General features: G+C 65.7%; 1 protein-coding gene across 1 annotated transcript; it reads right to left on the minus strand.

The window, feature by feature from the left end:
- Positions 1 to 1,407: 1,407 nt before the first annotated feature.
- On the minus strand, positions 1,408 to 21,814 carry MYMX (myomixer, myoblast fusion factor). Its single transcript, XM_050893144.1, has 33 exons — positions 21,638 to 21,814; positions 20,759 to 21,355; positions 17,516 to 17,623; positions 15,953 to 16,108; positions 15,114 to 15,245; positions 14,807 to 14,998; positions 14,642 to 14,725; positions 14,408 to 14,526; positions 14,126 to 14,240; positions 13,766 to 13,852; positions 13,329 to 13,444; positions 13,003 to 13,147; positions 12,682 to 12,788; positions 12,493 to 12,574; positions 12,188 to 12,322; positions 11,982 to 12,113; positions 11,456 to 11,712; positions 11,184 to 11,307; positions 10,824 to 11,018; positions 10,362 to 10,517; positions 9,660 to 9,880; positions 9,150 to 9,327; positions 8,687 to 8,833; positions 8,062 to 8,460; positions 4,859 to 6,406; positions 4,367 to 4,447; positions 4,042 to 4,128; positions 3,827 to 3,918; positions 3,495 to 3,580; positions 2,856 to 2,922; positions 2,568 to 2,731; positions 2,143 to 2,277; positions 1,408 to 1,931 (listed from the first exon to the last, which is right to left on the minus strand). Exons 1-33 carry the CDS (start codon positions 21,812 to 21,814, stop codon positions 1,696 to 1,698), a joined length of 6,657 nt encoding a protein of 2,218 aa, XP_050749101.1. The 3' UTR covers positions 1,408 to 1,695.
- Between the last annotated feature and the right edge of the window lie 210 nt (positions 21,815 to 22,024).

The following is a 22,024-nucleotide window of genomic DNA, read 5'->3' on the forward strand; positions in this document are numbered from 1 at the left end:
GTACTGCGGGTGCCAGCATCGTCCCTGGTATGGGGGCATGTCTCCGGTGGCACATGTCACCCCACGCTGCTGTGCTCGACTCAGGCCATGGCAGGACGCTTGCTGAGCTCCCACCCCACCGTGGGTTGGCATCGGCCCCCTGGGGCTGGCAAGGGGGCCCTCAGCAGAGCGCCCTGCACCCGCCGCTCCCTCCGCCGGGCCCCTCGGCTGCTCAGGAATGAACTGGCACCTGCCCACCGGCTGCTCTCCTGGTATGTGCGGCAGGAGCTGCGAATGCTGTGCCTTGGCCTCCTCCCCAGCCCGGCCGGGGCTGGCCCCCTCCCAGGGCATCCCCCCCCCAGCCCTGCCATCCCTCTCGCCTCTTCCCATTAAGGCAGCGCAGGCAGCTGAGCTTCAGTGCCGGAGGAAAACAGGTGCCGGAGCCAAGAGTGATGGAGCCAAGTGGAGGGTGGGAAGGCACAGGGGGAGCACAAAAAGCACACCCCTGCCCGCACGGCAGCACCCCTTGCTGGGATTTCCTCCTGCCCCTCATTGGGAACATGGAGAAAGCCCCTCTGTAGTGACATTGGCGTGCCCACCTCCATCTCACTGCCTGTCCCCAGCCCCGGGGACACTGTGGGAGGGAGATGGGGTGGCGGGAGCATTTCTCCTCTCCCAGCCCTTGCTGCAGAGCTGGGCTGCAGCCAGCACTTCTATTTTAAGCCCCACAACATGTATGAGGAGGCGAGGGGTGTGCGCGGCCGAGCCTCGCAGCGTGCCAGGGAGAGGCCCTGCTACCCACAGCCCCGGAAACTTCCCCTTCTTCCCCTGGGGCTGGTGCACGCTCAGGGTAGGTTGGGCCAGCTCCTCTTCCCCCTTTGCAGCACAGGCAGGAACCAGGGCAGCTGAAGCCGGCGTAGCCTGGTAAAGTTATTGCAAAATATCTGGGATGCAGGAAGCCCTAGGGGTCCGGACACACTCCCCTGGCCCCCTCCACGGCACGCAGCATCCGCCTGCCGTGACCTGGGCCAGCGGCCATCCTGCAAGAGAGGAAGGCTGGGCAGGCCTGGCAGGGCTGTGCAGGCAGGAAGATTTGCTCTGTAGGCAGTGGCTTTCCTGCCGAGCTCCTGCGACAGGGAAAAGGGGTCCAGGTGCCCCCATGGGATTAGCTGGGCTGGGTGCAGGCATAGAGGAACCACGGGACAAAGCATCCTTGTGAGGCACCAGACGGCTCAGGCTTCTCCCCGAGCAGGACCGAACCCCACTGCAGGGGCCCCTCTCATCTGAAGCTCCCCCCACCCCTTAGCAGGGACCACCTTGCAGAGCCCCTCTCCTCTTGTGCCGACGGGTGCTGCTAGAGGAAGAAGCTCCCAGACTAAGCGTCTGTTTTGTTTTTTAATAAAAACAAACCCCCCCCCACCCCACCCCTGCTTGTGCTGCGTGTCGGCAGGATGTCTAGGGAGCCAGCGGCACCCAGGGAGAGCACCTGGCGGGTGGGCAGGAGGGGTGCTCAGCGCCGGGCTGAGGCCGGGGGCTGCAGTGGCTGGGGCGCGGTGCAGCCCCGGGGCCGGCTGGAGAGGAGCCGCTTGCTGCAGCCTCTCTCCCCCGGGGAGGTGGCAAGTGGTGAGCTGGTGCTGGGAGTGGAGACCATGCCAGGATGGCACCCCAGAGGAGGATAAAGGACAGGCTAGGGCTTTTCTCCCCCTCGGCTAGGGCTCACTCCTTCTTCCCGAAGAATTTCTTGAAGACGGATTTGTTCTTGGGGCGAGGGGGGCTGGGGGTCTTCTCCCCCAGAATGTCCCGCGGGCTCCCCGGCTGGGCCACAAAGGAGTGGCAGCGTGCCCGAGGCACAGCCGGTGCTTGTTCCCCGATGTACAACGTGACTGAGTAGCTGCTCCCAGCCTCCACCGGCTCCTTAGGCATGGCCACCGGGGTGATCTTCTGGTAGGTGGCTACAAGAGGGAGCAGTCAGTGGGGAGGGCAGGGTGCCAGCAGGCGCTGTCAGCCCCCCAGAGCCCTCTCTGAGTGGGCAGCTGCAGCCCAGGGCACAGGGATGTGGGACCAGGTGGGTGCTGGAGCAGCATCACACCTGCCCTCGGGTGTCTGTGGGGACAGGGGCAGTGGTGCCACCTCCTGGCAGTGACAGCAAAACAAGGGCCCTACCTGAGGTGAAGGAGTAGGACCTCCTCTTGTTGGCCACCAGCCCGTAGTCGTCTTCTTGGCAGCTGTTGTCCCACAGCCCGGGGGACTCCCTGGATGACCATTGCTGGTCCCTGTGCCCGGCCCCACGAGCATCCTCTGAAGCAGAATGGAGACATGTCACAAGGCAAGACCACCACAGGACACCCCTATGTCAGCCTCAAAGAGGACAGGGAAATGTGTGGTTATCCCAGGAAGCGAAGGGAGGCAACTGGTCCTTCCCCTAACCCCATTCCGGGGCATGGGGCCCTGGGACTCCTGGCCCAGACACCATCGAGTTCAAGACTGACGGACAGCCTTCAGCTTCCCCTAGTTGGCTCCCTTGCACCTCTCTGGGCTGGGGAGAGGAGTCGGGGGACAGCAGGAGCCCAGCCAGGCAGGAAAGTCACCTGCTGCTGCCACAGCCCCATGGGCTGGGCCATCCTGGCTGCCCAGAGGCCGCTGTAGCCGGGCGTTTGAGCGGGGTAGCACCACGATCTCCTGGCTCTTGGTGGTCGCGACCTGATGATGCCCCTGGAGGTGGGAGCTCCCAGGGCTGGGGACCTTGCTGAAACTGGGAAGTAGCAGAAATTTAGCAAACCAGACTGGCTCACTGATGCCCTGCTAGAGCAGCACACACCAGCGAGCATGGGAGACAGTTGTAACGAGACCCGGCTGGCCAGCTCCTGGCTACTCACCCCCCAGCACTGCCGGTGCCCTCGACACGCTGTGCTGCCGCCTGGAAGTAATCCACTTCGGGGAAACCTGGGGGCACAGCAAAAATCCTGCTGGGTGCTGGCAGCGCACAGGACCATCCTGCAAAGCCAGCCCCAGCTCCAGGTGCCCACGCTGCATGGCTGGCCCCTCCAACCTCCTGCTGTAGTGCCTGCTCTTGGTCCTGCCAACCAGCCTAGGATTTCATGGCGGGGCCTGAACCCCCTCGGGTATGGGTACAGCAGCAGGAGGACCTCAGCATTACAGGTCTCCTTGCCTGGAGGGCAGGCGAGGGGTTTCCAGGCCTCGCAAAGGAGATGGAGGACGACTGAGGCGCAATTATAATTTTCCTGACACCAGCTTTTTGCTGCTGAGGCTCCACTGACGTCAGTCGCGCTATTCCTGATTTATAACTGTGTATGTGGTGTGAAAACAAAGCCTCCAAATCCTGCCTGGCAGAGAACTGCTGTTCCCGAGGCAGGTTAGGAGGATGCATAAATCAGAGACAATGCCGTGCCGCTTCTCTTCTGACCCCCCCATGTATCAGAGGGCTCAGCAGGAGCTGCACACCTTTGGTAACAGCATATAGCCGGGCCCCTGCTCTGCCAGCAAGGGCTGCTCACCTGAGTTTTGCTGCAGCTTGGAGACCCATTCGTTCATGAGGGGCTGGGAGGGGGCCCTCAGGAGGTACTCGGAGCCATCCCGCAGCCTGGGGGTGGGGAGAACAAGTCAGCAACGAGACAGACGTGGGGTGCAGATACCACAGCCCCCACCAGCCTGGGAAAGAAGGGAAGCAGGTGGGAAAGAAAGAAGGAAATCCTCATGTAGGCACTGGACCGAGCTGGCCCTGGCTGGGGGTGTTGGTGTGCCTCTGTCCCAGCAGTGCAAAGCCCCTTCCACCTAGGGGGGTGCTGTGGCTATAAGACCCTGGCTGCCCTGGGTTGGGGTGACTCACTGTAGCCTGAAGCAGTTGGTCTTCTTGGTGTACTCGGCATCCGGGGTGCAGACCGCCCCGGAGAGGTTCAGGGGAAGGGCCACCACGGAGCTCTGCAGCACAGGGAACAGCAAGAGCAATGACAGGGTTGGCAGGCTCTGCCTTCCCCAGCCGCAGGGGCAAGGGCACCCCGCTGCCAGCCCCCTCCCATGTCACCCCGCTCTCCCCTGCAGCACCTTGAGGCTGTCCCTGCGGTCCTGGTAGAAGCACAGCGTCTGCCTCATCAGCACGGCATGGAAGAGGCCCCAGGCCCGGCAGTTGGCCTGTGGGATGCAAGCAGGGGACAGCTATGACACCAACAGGTTTGGGAGAAGACAGGCAGTCCCCTGCCACTCAAAATGCACCCCAGCCCCCCTGGGCTCTGCCCTCCCAGCATGGCAAGCAGCACTGCCATGGTAGTGCCAGGAGCATCCCTGGCTTCATTCCTGCCCCAAAACCTGGACGCCCCCTGCCATGTCCCAGCACCCCAGTCCCAAAGGAGCCCCACAGCCATGTCCGTACCTTCCTCCCTCCTGTCTGCAACACGTGCTTCCTTTCCAGCGTCCCCTCCATCATCTGAAACTCCGTTTTACCGGGAGGGGCCTGCAAGGGGACAGGGGCTGAGCGAAGCAGGGCTGGCGCCGGTGGTGCCAGCTCAGCCCCTGGGCACACGGGGTCCGTCTGACCCATACCTGGCAGGCAATGCCAAGGTGGGAATGGGACAACAGGAGCAATTTTCTGGCCTGGGCAGGGGCTGGGCTGTTTATAGGCTTTTAGGGTGAAGTGCTGCCTTGCTAAGGCTGAGGGCTGGCCAGGGAGTGCGTGCTGCAGGGACCCCCAAATTCAGCACCTAGCTCTTCCCCACCCCACCAGCTGGAGCAAAGGGGCCACTGGAGTCAGGGAGTCCCCAAACACAGGTCACGTTTGCTGGAGCAGGTAACCCAGCTGCTGCCTGGGGTGTCCCCCAATCCCCTGCCTGACCCTGAGGGAGAGCCCCCGGCCCACAGCTCTCACCTTGCTGCCCTCTCTCTCCTCTTCCCCATGCCTCCGCCGATCCCAGGCGCTGGGGCTGTCCAAGGGGGCTGCAGACACCAGCTCCTCCATGCGGGGGGATGCCCCATGCCCACTGGGACTGCCACCGCCGCTGTGCCCCACGCCTGGGCTCTTCTCTCCCGACGGGCTGTGGAGGAGCCGGGCGGCGGCAGGAAGGGTGAACTTGGCCACTAGCACATTGTTGGCTGACGAGAGGATGAGGGGCCCGCCAGCGGTGGCATCAGGGCTGGGCAGGCTGCCTGCCCCGCTCCCCGGCTGGTGGTGGGCACGGCTGCCTGCCGGCGGTCTCGGTGCCTGCTGCTCGCCCGCCCTGTCCCAGATGGCCTGCAGCTCCTCCTCCTCTTCCTCAAACTGCCCGTGGGCAGGGCGGCAAACCTCCCTGGCGCCCGACACTGGGCTGGGGGGCTGGGAGGTCCCTAGCGCCCACTCGAAGACAGAGAGCTGGGTGGGGGCAGCAGGGGAAGCTGGGGACCCTCCAGGCTGGCTGCTGCCGGCTGGCCGCTGTGTGCGGGCAGTGCCAGGGACGGCTCCTGCCTTGCCTGAGATGCCAGCAGGGGACGGCCCGAGCTCCAGCCGAGCAGCTTCGCGATGCCTGGCCCTGCCGCTGGCGCCGGGGCTGCCGTCCTGGCCCAGCCGGGCAGCCAGCTTGTCCCCCTCCCTGCTGATCCGCTCGTGCAGCACACCGACATCGGATGGCCGGCTTGGTCTGAAGTCCAGGAGGTCTTCACCGGCACTGCTGGGGCGCCGCGGGCTCCAGTGCTCCTCCGCAGCACGGTGTGCCCTTTGCTGGCTGTAGCTGGGGTTGAAGCTCACCTCCTCGAACCACGTTCCTTGCTCGCTCTTGGGGGATGTCCCCAGCCCCTCGCCGGGCCCCTGGGGACTGTGCCCATCCACATCTACCTCCTCCTGCCATCCAGCCCCATGCGTGCCTGTGGGCTCCCATGGCCTCACCCCCCCGCCCTGCCTCTGCTCCTGCCCCTCCGCCTCCTCACGCAGCGCCACGGCCCCTCGGTGGCACCCCAGGACCACCGCGTCCCGGGGCAGCTCCAGGTTGAGCACGGAGCCCAGGGAAAGGTGGGGGCACGTGGTTTTTGGGTCAGGGAGGTGGGTGTCCCGGGGGGCTACCCCGCACTCGGCGTCGATGTCCTGCACCAGTGGGTTCCTGACGTAGAGCAGCAGCTCCCCGAGCCGGGGTCCAGCAGCAGCAGCAGCTTCCCCTGGCCCCCCTTTCCTCCGGCCACACTTCTGAGGCCACGTGTTGCTGGGGCCGTGGCGCTCCTCGGGCGCGGGCTGCAGGGAGCTGGCGCCCATGATGCCCTGCAGTGTCAGCAGCCGGGCCTGCTCGGCCCTCGCCTTCTCCCGCCGCTGCAGGCTGTTGAAGAGGCAGCCGGCCCCGGCCTTCGGCAGGGTGTGGGAGGTGGCTGGTGTCCCGCTGCTGGATGCCAGAGGGCGGTGGGCAATGGCGGGTGGCCACTTCACGCCGGAGGTTTTCCTGGCCTCCACCTGTGCCTGGGGACACACAGAAGGAGAGAGGGGTGACCCCCATGGCCAGAGCCTCCACCACCTTGCACCGGCCGCCCCCTCTCCATGCTGCGCCTGGGCAAGCAGGGAGCCGAGGGGGGGGCAGGCAGCCGAAAACGCTCACCAGCGGCACATGCAGAGCTGGGAGCGGCATAGCTTCACCTCAGCCCCCCGAGGGCTGCTCCCACCTCGGCGCAGGCAGGGAAGAGGCAGGCAGGGGAACCTCTGCCCATGATGGAGTTCCCCAGGTGCGGTGCAGTGGGGGCTGCCTGTGCCATATGGCTCTCCCCCCGCACCGCTGCCCTCCAAAGCCACCACTTTTGGGTGGCTACTGAGACAGCAGTCACTGCTGCCCATCCCTGCCACCTCTGCATGCCCCCAGGCAGCAGAGCTGGCGAATGCAAGGGCAGGGGCTGAGCATAGCCCCTTCCCCTCCCCTTCCCCACAGACACCCTCTCCAGCCCAGCTGCAGCCCCTCTCCTGGGTTTCCGCAGCTGCAAGGATGAAAGCAAAGGGCTTTGCCTGCAGGAGCTGGAGCAGTGTCCCCCTGTACCCCTTAGGCTGGAGGGTGCCCATTACCAAAACCTTCCTGGCAGCCCAGCAGCCCCTTGCCCTGCCTCGATGCCCTCTGGCCTCTCCAGCCCCCTGCCCTCTCCCTCGGGCTACCCAGCCTGGCTGCGCGGGGGGTCCGGCTGCAGCTGCCCTCAGGGCTCCTCGCACACAGCCCTTCGCACAAGCTCTGGAGCAACAAACAGATGCAAGCCCTAACAAAATACCGGGCTCCCAGCTGCAGATTTACAAGCCATGCAACGCGGAGTGAGCCTCCCCCAAAACGTGCACCCTCACACAGCCCCATCCACCCTTGCCCCCTTCAGTTGGCTGCACAAGGGACTGCTGCTGCCCCCCAGCAATGGAGGGGGGAGGCTCTCCCCCAGCTGCCAGCTCACTGTGCCTCCCGTGGCCACCAAAACCACTTATGCGGGGGGCCAAACTGCAGCCAGCCCTGTCCGAGCCCCCTCCTCACATGCCCCAGCACCCACACTCTGGAGCCCATGGCACCAGGAGGGTTTCCCCTCTCCCGAGGGACCACCGCTGGCAGGGCACAGCGGCACAGCCAGGAGGGTCGGTAGCAGGCAGGTTCACGCCATGCAGCCACTCTGCCCGGCATGCAGCCTCCCCCAGGGACGTTACCTCTTCCACTGGCTGGCGAGGCGGCTTTCTCTTTCGCTTTAAACTACCCCAAGTGTTTCCTAAAAGCCCCTGGCAACGCTTCCAAAAGGTTTTACAGCCTGAGGGTTTAGTGGCGGGGAGCTGAGCCGGGGGGAGAGAGAGACACAGAGATAGTTGAGGGCAGAGTGGGCGAGGAGCCGCAGCAGGAGAGCGCAAGCAAAGGGGGTGGTGCAAGCTGGTCCTCAGCCCTCAGGCATTGCTCGGTATCGGCACAGCCAAAGGTCCCCCTCCTGAGACTGACACAGCCCCAACAGCTCACTTGGAAACGGCCCGGGGAGGTCCCAGCATGGGGGCTACCCCGCAGCCCTCAAAGCTTCCCGGTCCGCATGAGGACACAGCTCCAGGGAGCTGCCCTGGCTGCGCTGGGTGCTCACTCATGGTTCTGCCGAAGCCGCCTACTGTCCCCCACGTACCGTCCGCAGCACCTCCTCCCCCAGCCTCTCACTGCTGGCCACCGGCTGCGCCTTCTTCTTCTCGCCCTTCTTGCCGATGCTGAGGATGAGGTTGACTGTCCCCCCCAGCCCACCAGGGCCCCGCGGTGGCAGCAGCAGCATGGAGGCCTCGGCGGGATCCCAGATGACAGCCTCCTCGGGGGGTCCCGCACCGTGGGGTGTTGAGGTGCTGGGCTCCCCCCAGCTCTGCTCCACTCCTGATGGGGCATCTGAGAGGGGCGATGCCGCTGGGGAGATGGCTGTTCCCGCTGGCAGCCGTGGCTCCAATCTTTGCACAGGGTCAAGGAGGGAGCAGGGCGTGAACTCCACTGGGCTGTGGATGCTCTCTGGCCGGGGCCGAGCACACGGGGCACACTGCTCCTGGGGAGCGAGGCAAGAGAGGGAACATGGAGGAAGAGCTTCTGGGGCCAGGCGCTTTGTCAGGACAATCTTCCCTTTGCCCTGCCTCAACCCCAGAGAGTCCCAGAGGTATTGGCACACATCGCTCCCCTACTTCTGCACCACCCACTTCGTCCAGTGCCTCTGCTACCCTCAGCCTCAAGGCCGGTCCTGCTCCCTGACAGTCTCAATGTGGCTGGGTACTCACTTGGCTGATGGGAGACGTGCCCGAGGGGCTCTCCTGGTCCCTTCTGTCCTCCTGCTTGCTTCCTGGGTCCCGCTGGTGCCTCTGTGCTCGCCAGCGCACCAGCACCCAGCCCAGCATGCTCTGCAGCTCCTCCAAGCGCTCCTTTATCTGAGGGGAGGAGAGATGCTGGGCAGCCTGCAAGGACCCCTGGCCCAGGGACACTGGCCCTACCAGGACACCTCACTATGGAGCAGTTTAGGAGGTTTTTGGGAGCGGGATACAGTCAGTCACATCACCTCAGGTCTCAGCATCCATTGCTGGGTGAAACCCCTTCCTGCCCTGAGCAGCCCCGGGGATGCACGGCTGGCCCCGTACCACTTGCTACGGCTCTCCACCCACACCTTGCTCTCTCCTCCAGGGACTGTCCCCAGAGGATTTCAGGGGGTGCTGAGGGTTCCCCTGACCCCATTTCCCCTGTCCTTACTGTGGCGCTCAGGCAGTGCTCCTCAGACACCAGCTGCTGCCCCAACGCTGCCAGCGCCTCAAACTCCTTGAGCTTCCCTTCGATCCTCCTCTCCAGCTCCTCACACGGAGTCTCCGGGAGGCCGTGGCCGCTTGGGCTTTCAGAGAAGATCTGAGCCCGCGTGTCCTCTGTCCAGGAGCTGTGGGCACGTGAAAGACAGGCTGAAGAATGACCCAGCCCCTCCTCAGCCCTGCAGGCCCCAGGGAAGCCATTCCCATGCTCAGGGATGGCTGGAAGCAGCTCGCTGGGGTAGCGGCAAGTCTGGCAGGGCAGGGCAAGATGCCGTGGGGCTGCCCCACAGCAGGCAGCCCTGGCACACCCCTTCGTTCCAGGCTCCCCATGGTCTTGCCTGGCCGCAGCTCCGGCACTGCCCACGTACTCGCCAGCAGCCCACGCTCCGGCAACGCCATGGTCTCACCAGCTCCCCCCCAACCACCTCAGAGGCAACCCCGACGGCTCATTGCCACTTACATCATGGCTAAGTAATCCTTGAAGAAGTGCCGCAGCCGGCCGGCCTGCTGCACGCGGGCCCGGGTCTCCCGCAGCAGCTCCCGCAGCCCTGCCCAGGCCCACAGCGTCCCCTGCACCTCCCGGCTGACGGGGCACAGCCGAGCAGGGCAGAGCTCTTGCAAGCGGGCAGCTGCCCTCTCCAGCTCCTCCAGCTGCCCCTGCAGGGTCTCCGACACCGCACGCTAAAGATCACAAGGCAGAAAAGGTTCAGGATGCATCCAAGCCCTCCGCGCCCAGGCTGGACTCCCCTGCGTTCTAGGACGCAGGGATGGAGGGGAAGACGCAGGCACAGGGGCTGCAGGGAGCGGGTAGAGCCACCCTCGGCGGGGAGGACAGGCAGAGCAGAGGGCTGCCTGGTTTCCCCACTCTGCTCGCGTGAGTCACCTCCCCACCGGCGGGAAGATGAGCGAGGTGCTGGCAGCCGGGCGCTGGCACACGGGAGCTGACACAAGCTCTCTCCCCTCACCTGGCCCGCGCTGGCAGAGGGGAGCGGAGTCGGGCAGGGCTCGGCTCTGCTGGAAAATTCCAGCCAGGCCCGCCGTGGCGTGCCAAGGCTTACGACACCTGGGCCCCTGGGGCCAGTGCCTCCCCAGGATGGCCCCTGCCAGCCAGGACACCTCCCCGCCACGGGCACGGCTGGCCATGGTGCTCCCCGGTTCTCACCTCCATCTCCTGCTGCTGGCTCAGCAAGCCCTGCAGGCCCTGGAGGTCCTTCTCGCTCTTCACTGCGGTGAAGCCGCTCTCTGCTTGGGCAGTGTCACGAGCCAGCACCTCGGCTCTGCATCGAAGGGCCTCCAGGTGTGGGGACACCTCCGCCACCTGGATGGGTGGGGGGGGAAGAGAGATGAACCCCAGTGTGGGACCCCCTATGCCACCACTTGCCACGTAGCCCCAGCCCACCCTGGCCTGGGGGCTCCCTGCCATGCACCTGAAAAAGGGCAGGGAGCACCAGCCACGGGAGGGACGGGGATACCAGCCTCGCACAGAGCGGTGCCCATGTATCCCAACGCCCCTGTGTTGCAGTGGGACCAGCTGAGGCACATGCCCTGCACCAACTAGCCAGCATGGCCAGCTGCAGGTGGACCACCTGGCTGCCTCCCCAGACCCCCCACCTCCATCCCCTACCAGGCGCTCCAGGCTCTCCATCTCTGCCGCCACCTCCATGACCCGCTCCCGCTCCTTCGCTGCATCGTTCAGCATCTCCACGGCCTCCTGCAGCTCTCCCAAGGGGCGGCTCATGTCCTCGCTGCTCGGCGGCTGCCCGGCCTGGGCCGAGGGCAGGGGAAAAGACCCCTGCGAGCCACAACACCTGCTCCCTGGCTGAAGCCAATAGAAACACCGGGCATGAGGGAGATGGGGAGCGACCCCCCAGGCAGTTGGTCCAGAGGGGGGCACCCATGGGGTCCCCCTGCCAGCCACAGACCAATCCTTGGGCTGGTTCCAGGTGCTAGGCGATCCTGAGACATCCCTGGCCCCGCTGCTCACCACTGCGGGTCCCTGCCGGCTCCGCGCCTCCTCCTCTTGCAGGTCCTGCAGGAACTCAGACAGCACCAGGGAGTCACGCAGGTCTGCCGCCCGGCGCCGCAGGGCTGCCTGCACGCGTGCCAGCCTGTGGGGACAGGTACCCGTCACAGGTGCCGGCACCCTCCGCACCTTCTCGGGGCAAGCATCCTCCTCCCCGCACCTCCTCAGGGCGAACACCCTCCTCCCTGCCCACCCTGGGGACCAGAGAGGAGGAACCTTCCCCTGGGACTCACTTCTCCTCCACCATCTCCACTTTCCTCTGCATCTTCCTCGCCCCCTCGTGCTCTGCGGGCGGCTCGCCCGCTGCCTCCTCCCGCAGCTCCTTGAGCTTGAGGCCACAAAGCAGGAGCTGCCTCTCCAGCTGGCCCATCTCCTCCAGGTCCTGGCGCAGCTCCACCGGGCTTCTCATGGTGGCCGGCTCTGTGAGTGACCCGGCCACAGCTTGCAGCCACCGCTCGGCCCGGTCCAGCTCCCCCACCAGCCTCAGTGCCTGCAGGGAGAGCGGGGAGCCCATCAGCCTGGCTCTGAGCCACCCAGGGGAGGCAGGAGCCACGCTGCCACCCCACTGCGGGTACCTGGAGCACCGGCAGCTTGGGCAGCACAGTTGGAGCACTGTGCAGGCTGCAAGGCCAGCCAGAGATGTCGGTGCCAACGCTGCAGCTCCCATCCCCACGGGCACCGGCCTCGCTTGCCGATCCCCAGCAAGCTGCTGCAATCAGGGCACGCCCCTGTGCCCACCCCAGCCCTGCCTCCACGTACCTTATCGATTTCCCGCAGCACGGCGCCGTTCTCCTGGTGCTTCCTCTGCAGGTCCTCCCACAGCTCCCCCAGCTCCCGCAGCATGGCCTCCACTTGTGGGCTCCCTGGGGGCCCCCCCGGCGCCAGCCCTTCCTGGGAGGCAGGGAGGGCGGTTAGGATAGGCCCTGCCTGGGGTACCCCCCCACCCCACACCCGAGGGGGCTCACCAGGAGCACAGCCCTGGCGCTGGAGCTGGGGTCCAGGGGTTCCCGCTGCATCCATGCTGCCTCCAGGCTCTCCACATCCCCCAAGGGACATGGGGGGACTCCGGCACCTGCGCTCTCCTTGTGCGGGGACACAGTCTGCTGAGGAGCCGGGAGACGTGGTGCATTAGTGCCCAGACCAGGGACGGGCATGAGTGCACAAGCGTGCATGCCCACAAGCAGTGGGAGGGGGTCGGGGAAGGCGTCCCCCTTGACACTGGCTCCCTTGGCTGGGCCAGGAGCAAATGGGGCTCTTGGGGAGACATTACTGTGTTCACTGCCTGACAGACGTCCTGCACCTGGGCCTCCGGCTGCTGTGTCCCCCACTCAGCCTCTGTCTCTCTCCTCCTCCTGCAGGGAGGGGGTCAGTCAGGACTGCAAGGTCACCCCTTGCACAGAGGACCCCCATCCCCTCCAACTCCATCCCACTCCCCACAGCCACCTCCACGAGCCGGTACCTTTTGCTGTCCCTGCCATGAGGGGGCTGCCCTGCCACTGGGGAGCCAGGGCTGCTCTCCTGCCCTATCCCGTGCTCCGCCATCTTGCCCGGCATGTCCTTCGGCACCTATGGCACAAAGGCTCCCATTTCTCCTTTGCCAGCCCAAAGCGTGCATTGCTTTGCCCCGGGCCTGGCACTTATCACCTCCCATAAGCAGTGGGGCCAGGTCACAAGTGTGCTCAGCTTGGGCTTTGCCCAACTCCTGAACCCCTTTCCCACAAGCTCCCCCGTCTTCCCGAGGCAGAGGCGCTGGAGATGCCCAGAGGAAGGCAGGGCTCACCATGCTCCTAGGGCCTCTCGTCCACTTGTCTTTTGCTTCCTTCCCCACAGCCCCATGGCTGCTATCGTCTCCTCGGGGCTCTGCACTCGGAGCTGCAACTTCGCCTGCTGGGGAACTGCTCGCCAGCGCTGGAGCCTTCTCCGTCCTGGGAAAGGGGCGCAAGGGAGGCCCAGGGGCGCAGAGGATAGAGAAAAGAGCAAACTTAAGTGGAGCTGGTGCCTCAGAGAGCCTGCCAGGGGCTAACCCAGGTCTTTCCCCAAGCCTCTGGCTCCAGCACTGGGGGGTCAGAGTTGAAGCCCTGGGGCTCCTGCCGGGCTGTGCCCTACCTCAGTGCTTGCTGGAGCTGCGCCCAGCTCTCCTTGACGTCTCGGTGCTTGGGGGTGACTCGGGCTGCCAGGCTGGGCTGCAGGCTGAGGAGCTGGGACACAGTCACATCCAGCATCTGGAGGAGAGAGAGCAGCCGGGGAGCGATGACAGGGCTGGCGAGGGACGAGCCACCGTGGCCATGGTGCAAGTGCGTGATGGCAACTCACCACCAGCCCTGTGGGGGCAGGAGAGGCGGCGGGTGCCAAGCCCAGTCCCCTGCTGCCTCCGGGAAGGCTCCCCCATCCATCACACAGCCCCAGCCACCCCGCATGGCTGTGGGGTGCCCACCGAGCCCCCAGCCCTGCTGGTGGCCAGCACTGACCCAGGAAGGCACACATCCCCCCTCTGTCAGGATGCTCCTCAGGGCTCAGAGGACGAGGCAGAGCCTTGCACTTACCATCACCTGGCTGGCTATGTCCCTGACATCCCGATCCCGGCATGGCTCGCCCTCCCCTGGCTTCCCTACACTGCAGATGCTCCTCTGCTGTAAGAAGAAGCTGCAGTCAGCAGTGGGAGGAGGACGGGGCCCTGCCCTCAGCTCCAGCAGAAAGGCACGCTGCAAAGCCACGCTTGCCGCTCTGGCTCCCCTTCTTACACCAGGCTCCATCTCCCAGCTCTCTCCCCGAGCCCCAGGCTGAGGGTGCTGGGACCACAGCAGCCTCCACGCAGGGGACAAGATCGAGATGCTGCCCGCCCAGTTTCGCTCTGGCCATGCAACAGCCTCACACCAGGCTGACCCTGGCTCCAGCGCTGGTACCTTGGCGTGGATGGCCCCGAGCAGGGTATCCGCTTGCTGGAGGAAGGCGGCCACCTCCAGGGCCAGCTGCAGAACCTCATGGTGCTCCTTCAGGGTCCCCTGCAGCCGCAGCCACCTGCGCGGGTGGAAGGGGAGAGGTGAAGGGCAGCCTGTGCCCCCTGGGGAGCCGTGCAGAGCTGGGACGAGGGAAGACAGGCAGGAGGTTCAGGAGGTCCTGCTTCCCAGCCTGTTGGCTCCCAGCACCCGGCTCGGCCCTGCTCAGCCCGTGCGTCCTCTGCTTACATTTTGTTGAGGTGCTTGCGCCGGGCTGAGATGCTCCTGCTCTCACTTTTGCCTTGTTTCTCCAGCTTCTGGGCCAGGCTATTCAGCTCCTTGTGCAGACTCTGGAACTGCTGCTCCTCCTGGCCCAAGCAGAGAGACAGACATCAGCATCCTCCCTCAGGAACCTGCGCCATGCCCCAGCCTCGTGGGGTTCGGGGTCCCTGGCACGCCGGCAGCCCCCCAGCAGCTTCTCACCTGCTTCAAGTCAAGGATGCGGCGGGTGAGCTGGATCTTGTCCGGGCTTTCCTGCAGGAGGGCTGCCAGGGAGGGCTTCTCCTCCTGGGCCAGGGGAGGGTGTGAGAAGGCAAGGGAACAGCCAGGCTGTCCCCCTCCCCGGACCATGCTCCCCGCACCCCACACCTTGTGCCTGATCCACGCCTCCAGCTGCTCGGCTTTCCTGTTGAAGTCCTGCAGGCTCCGCAGCCCCCCCAGGGCTTTGCTCTGGCTGGCGGCCGTCTGCTTCAGGAGCTGCCACTGGTCCCGCAGGGCCAGCAGCTGCCTCCGCACCGCCTCAGCGCTGGGGCTCACCCGCCACATCAGCTGCTCGCCCATCTGTGGGGCCAAGGGACCCACTCAGCATCAGGGGCTCCCCGGGACCCTCCACTGCAGAGAGCCCGGGGACATGGGTGCTGCGGGGAATGGGAGCTGTGCTGCCGCCCGGCCTCACCTGGTTGAGCTTTATCAGCGTGTTCTCGAAATCCTTCATGTCCCGCTGCAGAGTCTGAGCCACCTCCTCCCAGTCCTGGAGGTCGCAGCCGTCCTTCAGGTCCCGCAGCTTGCCTCGCACCCAGCCCTCCGCCTGCAACATGGGAAGAGTCACGTGGTTGGGCGCCTCCGCCACAGCCCCGAGGACATGGCTTCAGGGACCCAAGCCCAAACCCCCCGAAGCCTCGACAGCGACTGGAGGGCACCCTTTTGGCTGACAACCCATTTGCTCCGAGCACCAACAGGCCAGCAAAAGGGCTCAGGATCGCATCAGTGGCGATGGGAGTGGGAAGGCAAGCGGCATCTCACTTCTTTCCAGCATCTGCCCCAGCCCAGCAGGAGAAGCTGGGGTCCCCCCGGGCAGGCCAGACCGAGAGTCTCTGCATGGGACATCCCTGCACGAAGCATCTCTTCTCCCTGCACCCTGCTCCCCAGTGCAAGCGCCCGTGCACCCTCCCCAGCATGGCGTGGAAGCAGCCCCCCCGTGCCATCCCCGTTCCCACGCCACTGGGGAGGGACAGGGGCTGGGAGGAGGAGGAGGACGATGGGGGACGGGAGGAGCGTGTGCACGTGGGGAGGAAGCAGGGCCCTGGTGTGGGCTGATCCCCTCTCCCCGGGGCCGACAGCCAGGGAGAGGCGGCCAAACATGATCTCATGCCACAACCACGGCTTCGCTCGGGGCCGGGAGTTCAGCCCTCCCCGCTGCGCACCCCACCCCACGGCTCACATGAAAGGCTGCCGGTGGCCCCCCCACCCCGCTCCCCACGCAGCCCCTTGGGCGGGCGTCCCGGCTGGCCTCACCTGCAGCATCTCCCGGTTGAACTGGGCTACCAGAGGGCTCGGGTCGAGGAGGGGGGCTGCTCCCACACCGGTTTGCCCACCGCATCTTGGTGCCGTGGTGGGCTCCTTGCCCTTGGGGCTCTCTTTCCGGGGTGATGATGCCGGGGGTCCTGTCAGCTGGGGTGGGCAGAGGTGGGGGGGTCAGCGTGCCACCCCAGGGAGCCCTCCCCATCGCCTCCCAGGAGCATTTTGGAAACCCAAATAAAGTATGTCAGCCTGCCTCGTCCTCAATCCCACTCCTTCACTGACACATTTGGGGTTCTCTCCCAGGTCCCCGAGGCACAGCTCCCCTCTACCAAGGCCGCGCCGGTTGCTTTCGCAGCCCCAGCAAGGGGTTGCCAGGCTGCCCCTCAGCCCTGGGTCACTCCAGGCTGGCGGGATGGCACCCAGCACCTGGGCTGGTCCCTGTGCCCACTTTGGAGGCAGATGTGGTGCTTGCTGTCCCCCCAGCCTGAGGCTGTGCATCCCTGCGAGGAGCATTCATGTCTGCAGCATCTGTTTGGTGTCACCCCGGGGGACACTGCCAGGGGATGGGATGGGGGAGCCATGGGGCAGGTCCCCGATGAGCTCAGCCCGCCACTCCTTGAGGGGCACCCGGAGACCCCCACCCCAAGCAAGCGGTAGCAGGGGACGGAAAGCGCAGCATCTCCCCCGGGACTTGGCCTCGCGGGCGGCCGGCGCTGACGAAACCTTCTGTCAGGGCTCCAGCTCCGCCGGGGGTGACGGCGAAGGTCAGCCAGTGAAAGCGCTGGCCCCCCTCCAAGCTCAGCCCCAGGCCCAGCTGCACGCAGCCCAGGGGACGGCACAGCCGCCCGGGCACTCGCTTCCCACCCCGCTGCCCAGGGACGGGGACCTGACTGCACACTAACTGGTGGCAAACAGGAGCCTGAGATCTTCAGGAGGAACCTGAAGGTGCAGGGCTCACTGCCTTCTCTCACCAGGCAGAAATTGCTCCTGGGGCCAGCCCGGAGCAGCCCTCCCTCCCCGAGGGGGCTGGGTATGAGCTGCCCCATGGGGTCCCATCCACCCCTGAGCCCGGGAGCAATCTCCCGGGAGCCTGCAGAGCAGCGGGATTCAGGCAACTGTTTCAGGCTCTCTAAGCACTCTGGCATGTGCTGCCTCGCTGACGGCATGGGAGTCACTTGTCAAAGCCTTTCTGCCTAACCACAAGAACTACAGAAATCCTCTGTCCTTTTTTTCTTTTTCTTTTTTTTTTTTTTTTTTTTTTTTTAAATAGCAACACAGATTCTCAGGCCCTCCTGCGACTCTGGGATCTTCAGTCTCTTGACATGGCCAGGGCTGGAGGAGCCTGTAATCTGGCTCCCTTGGAAGCGATAAAACCTCTGGGCACTGGCCTGGGGGCTGACCCCTCGCCCCGTCATGCCCAGCTTGATCGCTCGCTCATTTAAAGCGGCGAGGCTCCATCCACACCCGGGCAGAGCACCAGTGGCCGCCCTCGCTTGCTCAACCCCAAGCTGTGCCCCGGGGTCAGACCCTCTAAATGGCGAGGGCTGGGGGACGTACCGCATAGAAGGGGGAACCTCTGTCCACCGGAGAGCAGAAACCACCGGCCCAGGGACTCCTGGCCTCCTGCTGCTCGTCCTCTGCATCCACGTCCTTCCTGAGGAAGACCTAGAGATGGGAATGCGCAGCCGTGAGCCTGGAAGTGCTCGACTGTCCCAGCAGCCGCCTCCCCCTGCCCTGGGCCAGAGGAGACTGCCAGCAGTACCCAAATATCACTTGGCCGGGCTCTTGCCCGTCCCTCCTTACGCATCCAGGCCAGGCTCCTCCAGGCAGCATCCGCAGCTCCTGCCATGCGTTCAGCAAGTGGCAAGAGCTCCTAAGCTTGCTTTGCTCAGCGCCTTCTCCATTTTAGCTCACACACACACACACACCCCTTTTTCCCCTTGAATGACTCCAAAGCCAGCAGAAACCCATTCAGTGGTCACCACTGGCCCGTGGTCATCTAAGGACGCTCAGGTTCAGCACCCCCCTGCCCATCGCCAGGACAGCAGGGCAGAGGCGCAAGGGCACAGGAGGACAATAATCCCACCAGCACAAACGCGAATCCTCGCAGCTGCTGATCCCTGACCAGCCTGTCCAGGAGGCAAAAGTTAAGGGGGCGGCTGACTCGCAGGGAAGGGCTCCCAGGGGACTCGGGCGAGGGTGGGAGCAGGAGAGGCAGGAGGAAGGAAGTCCAGGAGCTGCGGCCAGGCACAGAGAGGAGGTCCAGGATGAACTCCATGTTACCTTATCCTTAACGGGGCCCAGCCCCAGGAGGAGAGGCGCGTGGGATTGCTTGGATCATGCACAAGGGCAGTCACTCTCATCCTCTACGTATGGATCTTTTCTTGGGCTGTCGGATATACCAGGCAAACTTACGGACCTCCTTGCACTCCCTCCCCGGGGCCACCTTGCTGTCTCTGTAACAGCCATCCAAGTGTGCACAGGGCAACACGAGGTGGTGGGCAACGTGTGCTGCCCCAACACCCCCTCCTCTGAGACCGCAGCAAACGGGGTGGTAGATCAGCCAGAGCTGGACCCAGTCCACCACCGCTCGGACCACTCCAGACTGGGGACAGTGTCCAAGGGGGAACCAACCCAGGCAAAGCAGGACTCCCTCCCTGCACAGAAAGTGGCTTCCTACCATCTCTGCAGGACCGCAGAAGAGTCCCAACGTGGATGGCAGCCCCCAGCACTAGAGCTGCTGCCACCAGAAAGGCTCAGAGCCCCACAAACAGCCCAACAACCCTATAACCCCTGGGAGACGAGCACCACCGGCCCTTTCCAAGGGCCTGCAAAGCCCAGCTGGTAGCTGCAGAGGACAGACCGCTGCATCACGCCACAGCATCCCATCCCGAGCAGGAAGAGCAGGCAGGGAGCGAGGCTGAGTCACGGCCCAGCAGGCGCAGCGAGAGCTCAGCGCATCTGGCAGGAGGGTACCAGAAGGAGAAGGCACCCACCTGCCTGACCGTGGGGCCAAGAGGTTTGGATGCCCATTAGGGAATGGCGGGGAGCTAAACGTGAAGTGCTTATGGGGCATAAGACCCTAGGAAGCCCTCTTCTAGGCAGCAGCATCCCACGCCGGCTGCAGCCCGTGAGCCCCCCTCCAGGGCTCAGCCATGGGAGACAAGCCTGCAGGTGACACAGGAGCTTTATTTAAAGTCCCCGTCTCACGATCCGTCAGCCACAGGAAATCAGGGCTGCCGGCACAAGGATGACTTCATCCTTCCCGCAGAGCTGCTCCACTGGGACTGCCCCCCCCCCCGTCCCGTCCCTCTGGCCGGAGCCGGGTCCTCGCTCCAGCAAAACAACAAACTCTTGGAGCAACCGAAGGCTGGGAGAAGAAGCAGTGCCTTCCTCGGCATCCATAAGGTGCCGTGCTAACCGCTCCCCAGCAAGACCCCACGCTCTACGACATGAGCAAAGCCACACGTGAAACGAGTGCAGTGGCCTCAGCTGCCTCCTCTGCGAATGCTTCTTTCCCTCATTAAAAGCAAAATTAACGTGGCACACGTGCTCGCCATGTTCCCGTAGAAGAGTAGGTGCCAATGACTTCCCACGAGCAAGACGAGAGGGGCAAGACACTCCCGGGCTGCACTGTGCTCATCCTGGAGGAGTCCCCCATTCCTACAGGGTAGGAGCGAGGGACAGGGCTGGGGGGCACGCTTGGGAAAGCCCTAATGTGCCCTGCCCGGGGGACAGCGTTCCCTTCTCTCCTCCAGCTGCCGTGCCGCTTAACACACGCCTTCCCCTGCACCCTGGCTGTCCCTCTCCCTCCCAAAGCTCCATCTTGCAGCCTGCCCCCGCTTCCAGCTCCACCCCCCCAGGCCGGACAGGCAGGAGGGGCCGATCCTGGCACCCTCCAGAGAGTCTCACACCACCATGCCGAGCACGTGTCCCTACCTTATATGAAAGAGGGGAGCCCTCGTGCCGATGCCCCTTGGGCTGCGCAGTCTCTGGCCGCCCAGCGAGGAGCTGCCTGCGTGCCGGAGGAAGCGGCAGCTCTTGCAAGGCCGTGCCTGGCCTTTATTGGCAATGAAGACGAGGGTTTTGGCAGTGGGCTGAGCGGCTCTCCCTAACACTATCCTGCCGGGAAACCAGCTGTTGCGGGTCAGGGTTAAAACCCAAGGAGTTCCTGCCTGCTCTTGCCAGCAACAGCGAGGTCTCTGAGCTGCCCTCCGCCCCATCCCAGCCACACAGGGGGTCTCCTGGGCTCCGGCACTGATGGATTCGGACCTCCGTGCCTGCTAGCGCTCAGACTCGGAGGGCGGGGTGCCAGGAGCCCTGGGTCCTGCTCCGAGTCCTGTCCCGGCTCTGCCTGACTGTGTGGCCCTTCATGAGTCACTTCCCTTCTCCCAGCCTCCGTTTCCCCTCTGGTAAATGGGAGAGCAAGTTCCCAGCTCCCCGCACACAACTGCATCATCATGGGCATCCCAAGAGCTGAGCCTCCATAGCCAGGCTCTGGGGCTGAGCTTTTCTGGGTCATCTTAGCCCTAGAGAAAACTCGTCTCCAGCTCACTCACAAAGACCACCTGCCCTCCAGCCTGACGGTACAGAGAAGTGGGGGGGGGGGACATGGGAGGAAAAGCGACTACCCCAGGAGCCCTGTAGCGAGTGCTGCCTGGAGGGCACGGGAACAAGGCAGCAGGGATCCCTTGCCGGGGAGCAGCTTCCCCAGGACCTACCCGTCCCTTGGCAGCCAGGAAGGGGGAACCGCAGGGAAGATGGGGAGAGAACAGGGCGCAGGGTACGGGCAGCGCTTACCTTGAACTGAGCTTTCCCTGGCCTGCTGTTGTTGTTGTTGTGGTTCCTCTCGCCGCCGCTCCGGGCAGGGTCCCTGGGTCCCCCTGCGTCCCCTGCACCAGCCTCCCCATGCCAGTTGGACAGCGTGATCTTCTTAATGGAGCGGGCGAGGGAGTTGCGGTTCAGCTGCTCCTCGTCGGTCCCCCCATCCTCGCCGGGGCTGGGGCTGCGGGGCTGGCCCTCGGGGGGCTGGCCGGGCTGGCCCGGGCTTGGGCCAGGTAGAGGGAGATGCGCTCGTTGAGGCTGCGGCGGAGGCCGCGGTGGGTGTCCAGAGCGGAGGCGAGGGCGATGCCGGGGCAGGCGTCCCCGGAGAAGTCGGCGGCACACTTGGGCAGCGAGAGCTTGGTGCTGATGGTGAAGGGCTGCACCTTCCTCGCCGTGCTGCCCGACATCCTCGCCCTCCCCGCCGCCGCCGGCGGGCAGCGGGGCGGCCGGGGGACCCGGCCCGGGCACCGTGGGGCGAAGCGGCAGCGCGGGGCCCCCGCCGCCCGGGAGCGCCGGTGATGGAGACCGCCCGGGCGGCGCCGGCTCCTTCCCCGGGGCGGGCGGCGGCGGCGGCTGCGGCGGCGGGGCCGCCCCTTCCCGCCGGGGCGCTCAGCGGGGCGGCCCCGCGGCGGGGGGCAGCGGCGCGGGGGGCGGCCCGGCTCCCATGGCCGGAGCGGCAAGGCGCGGGCGGCCCTCCGGCCTCGGCTGCCTGGGCGGACCCTCCCGCCCCCGCCGGGGCGCGTCCCCTCCCCTGCCCGGGTCCCTCCTCCCGCGGCGGGCAGGGGAGGCGGGGGAGACCCGCCGCGCCCTGCCCTGCCCTGCTCTTCCCTTCCCCGGCCGGCTTCAGTCGTCCACCTTCTTGCGCAGGTTGAGGAGGCAGAGCAGGCAGGTGAGCAGGGCCTGGCGGCTCTCCCGGGAGCGCAGCCGGCGCCCCAGGCGGCGGAGCGGCGGCAGGAGGCGCTTGCGGGCCAGCGGCAGCAGGCGGGCGAGCAGGGCGCGCAGCAGCGGGGCGGCCAGCGGCGGGGCGGGCATGCTTGCCCCCCGAGCCTGCGGGCGCGCCGTCAGCCCCCGGCGCCCTCCGCCCCCTCCTCCCCACCCCCCCCGAGGTGCTTTAGGCGGATCGGGGGGTGCCCGGGAGCTCCTCGCGCTTCGGACCTTCCGACCCGAGCGGGATGCGGGAGCCCGAGCGCAGTGCTCGGGGGTCCGCAGCCCTCTGGGAGCCGGGGGCTGCTTGGGGGAGGC

Source organism: Gymnogyps californianus, chromosome 3 (assembly GCF_018139145.2).
Source record: "Gymnogyps californianus isolate 813 chromosome 3, ASM1813914v2, whole genome shotgun sequence".
Lineage (NCBI taxonomy): Eukaryota > Metazoa > Chordata > Aves > Accipitriformes > Cathartidae > Gymnogyps > Gymnogyps californianus.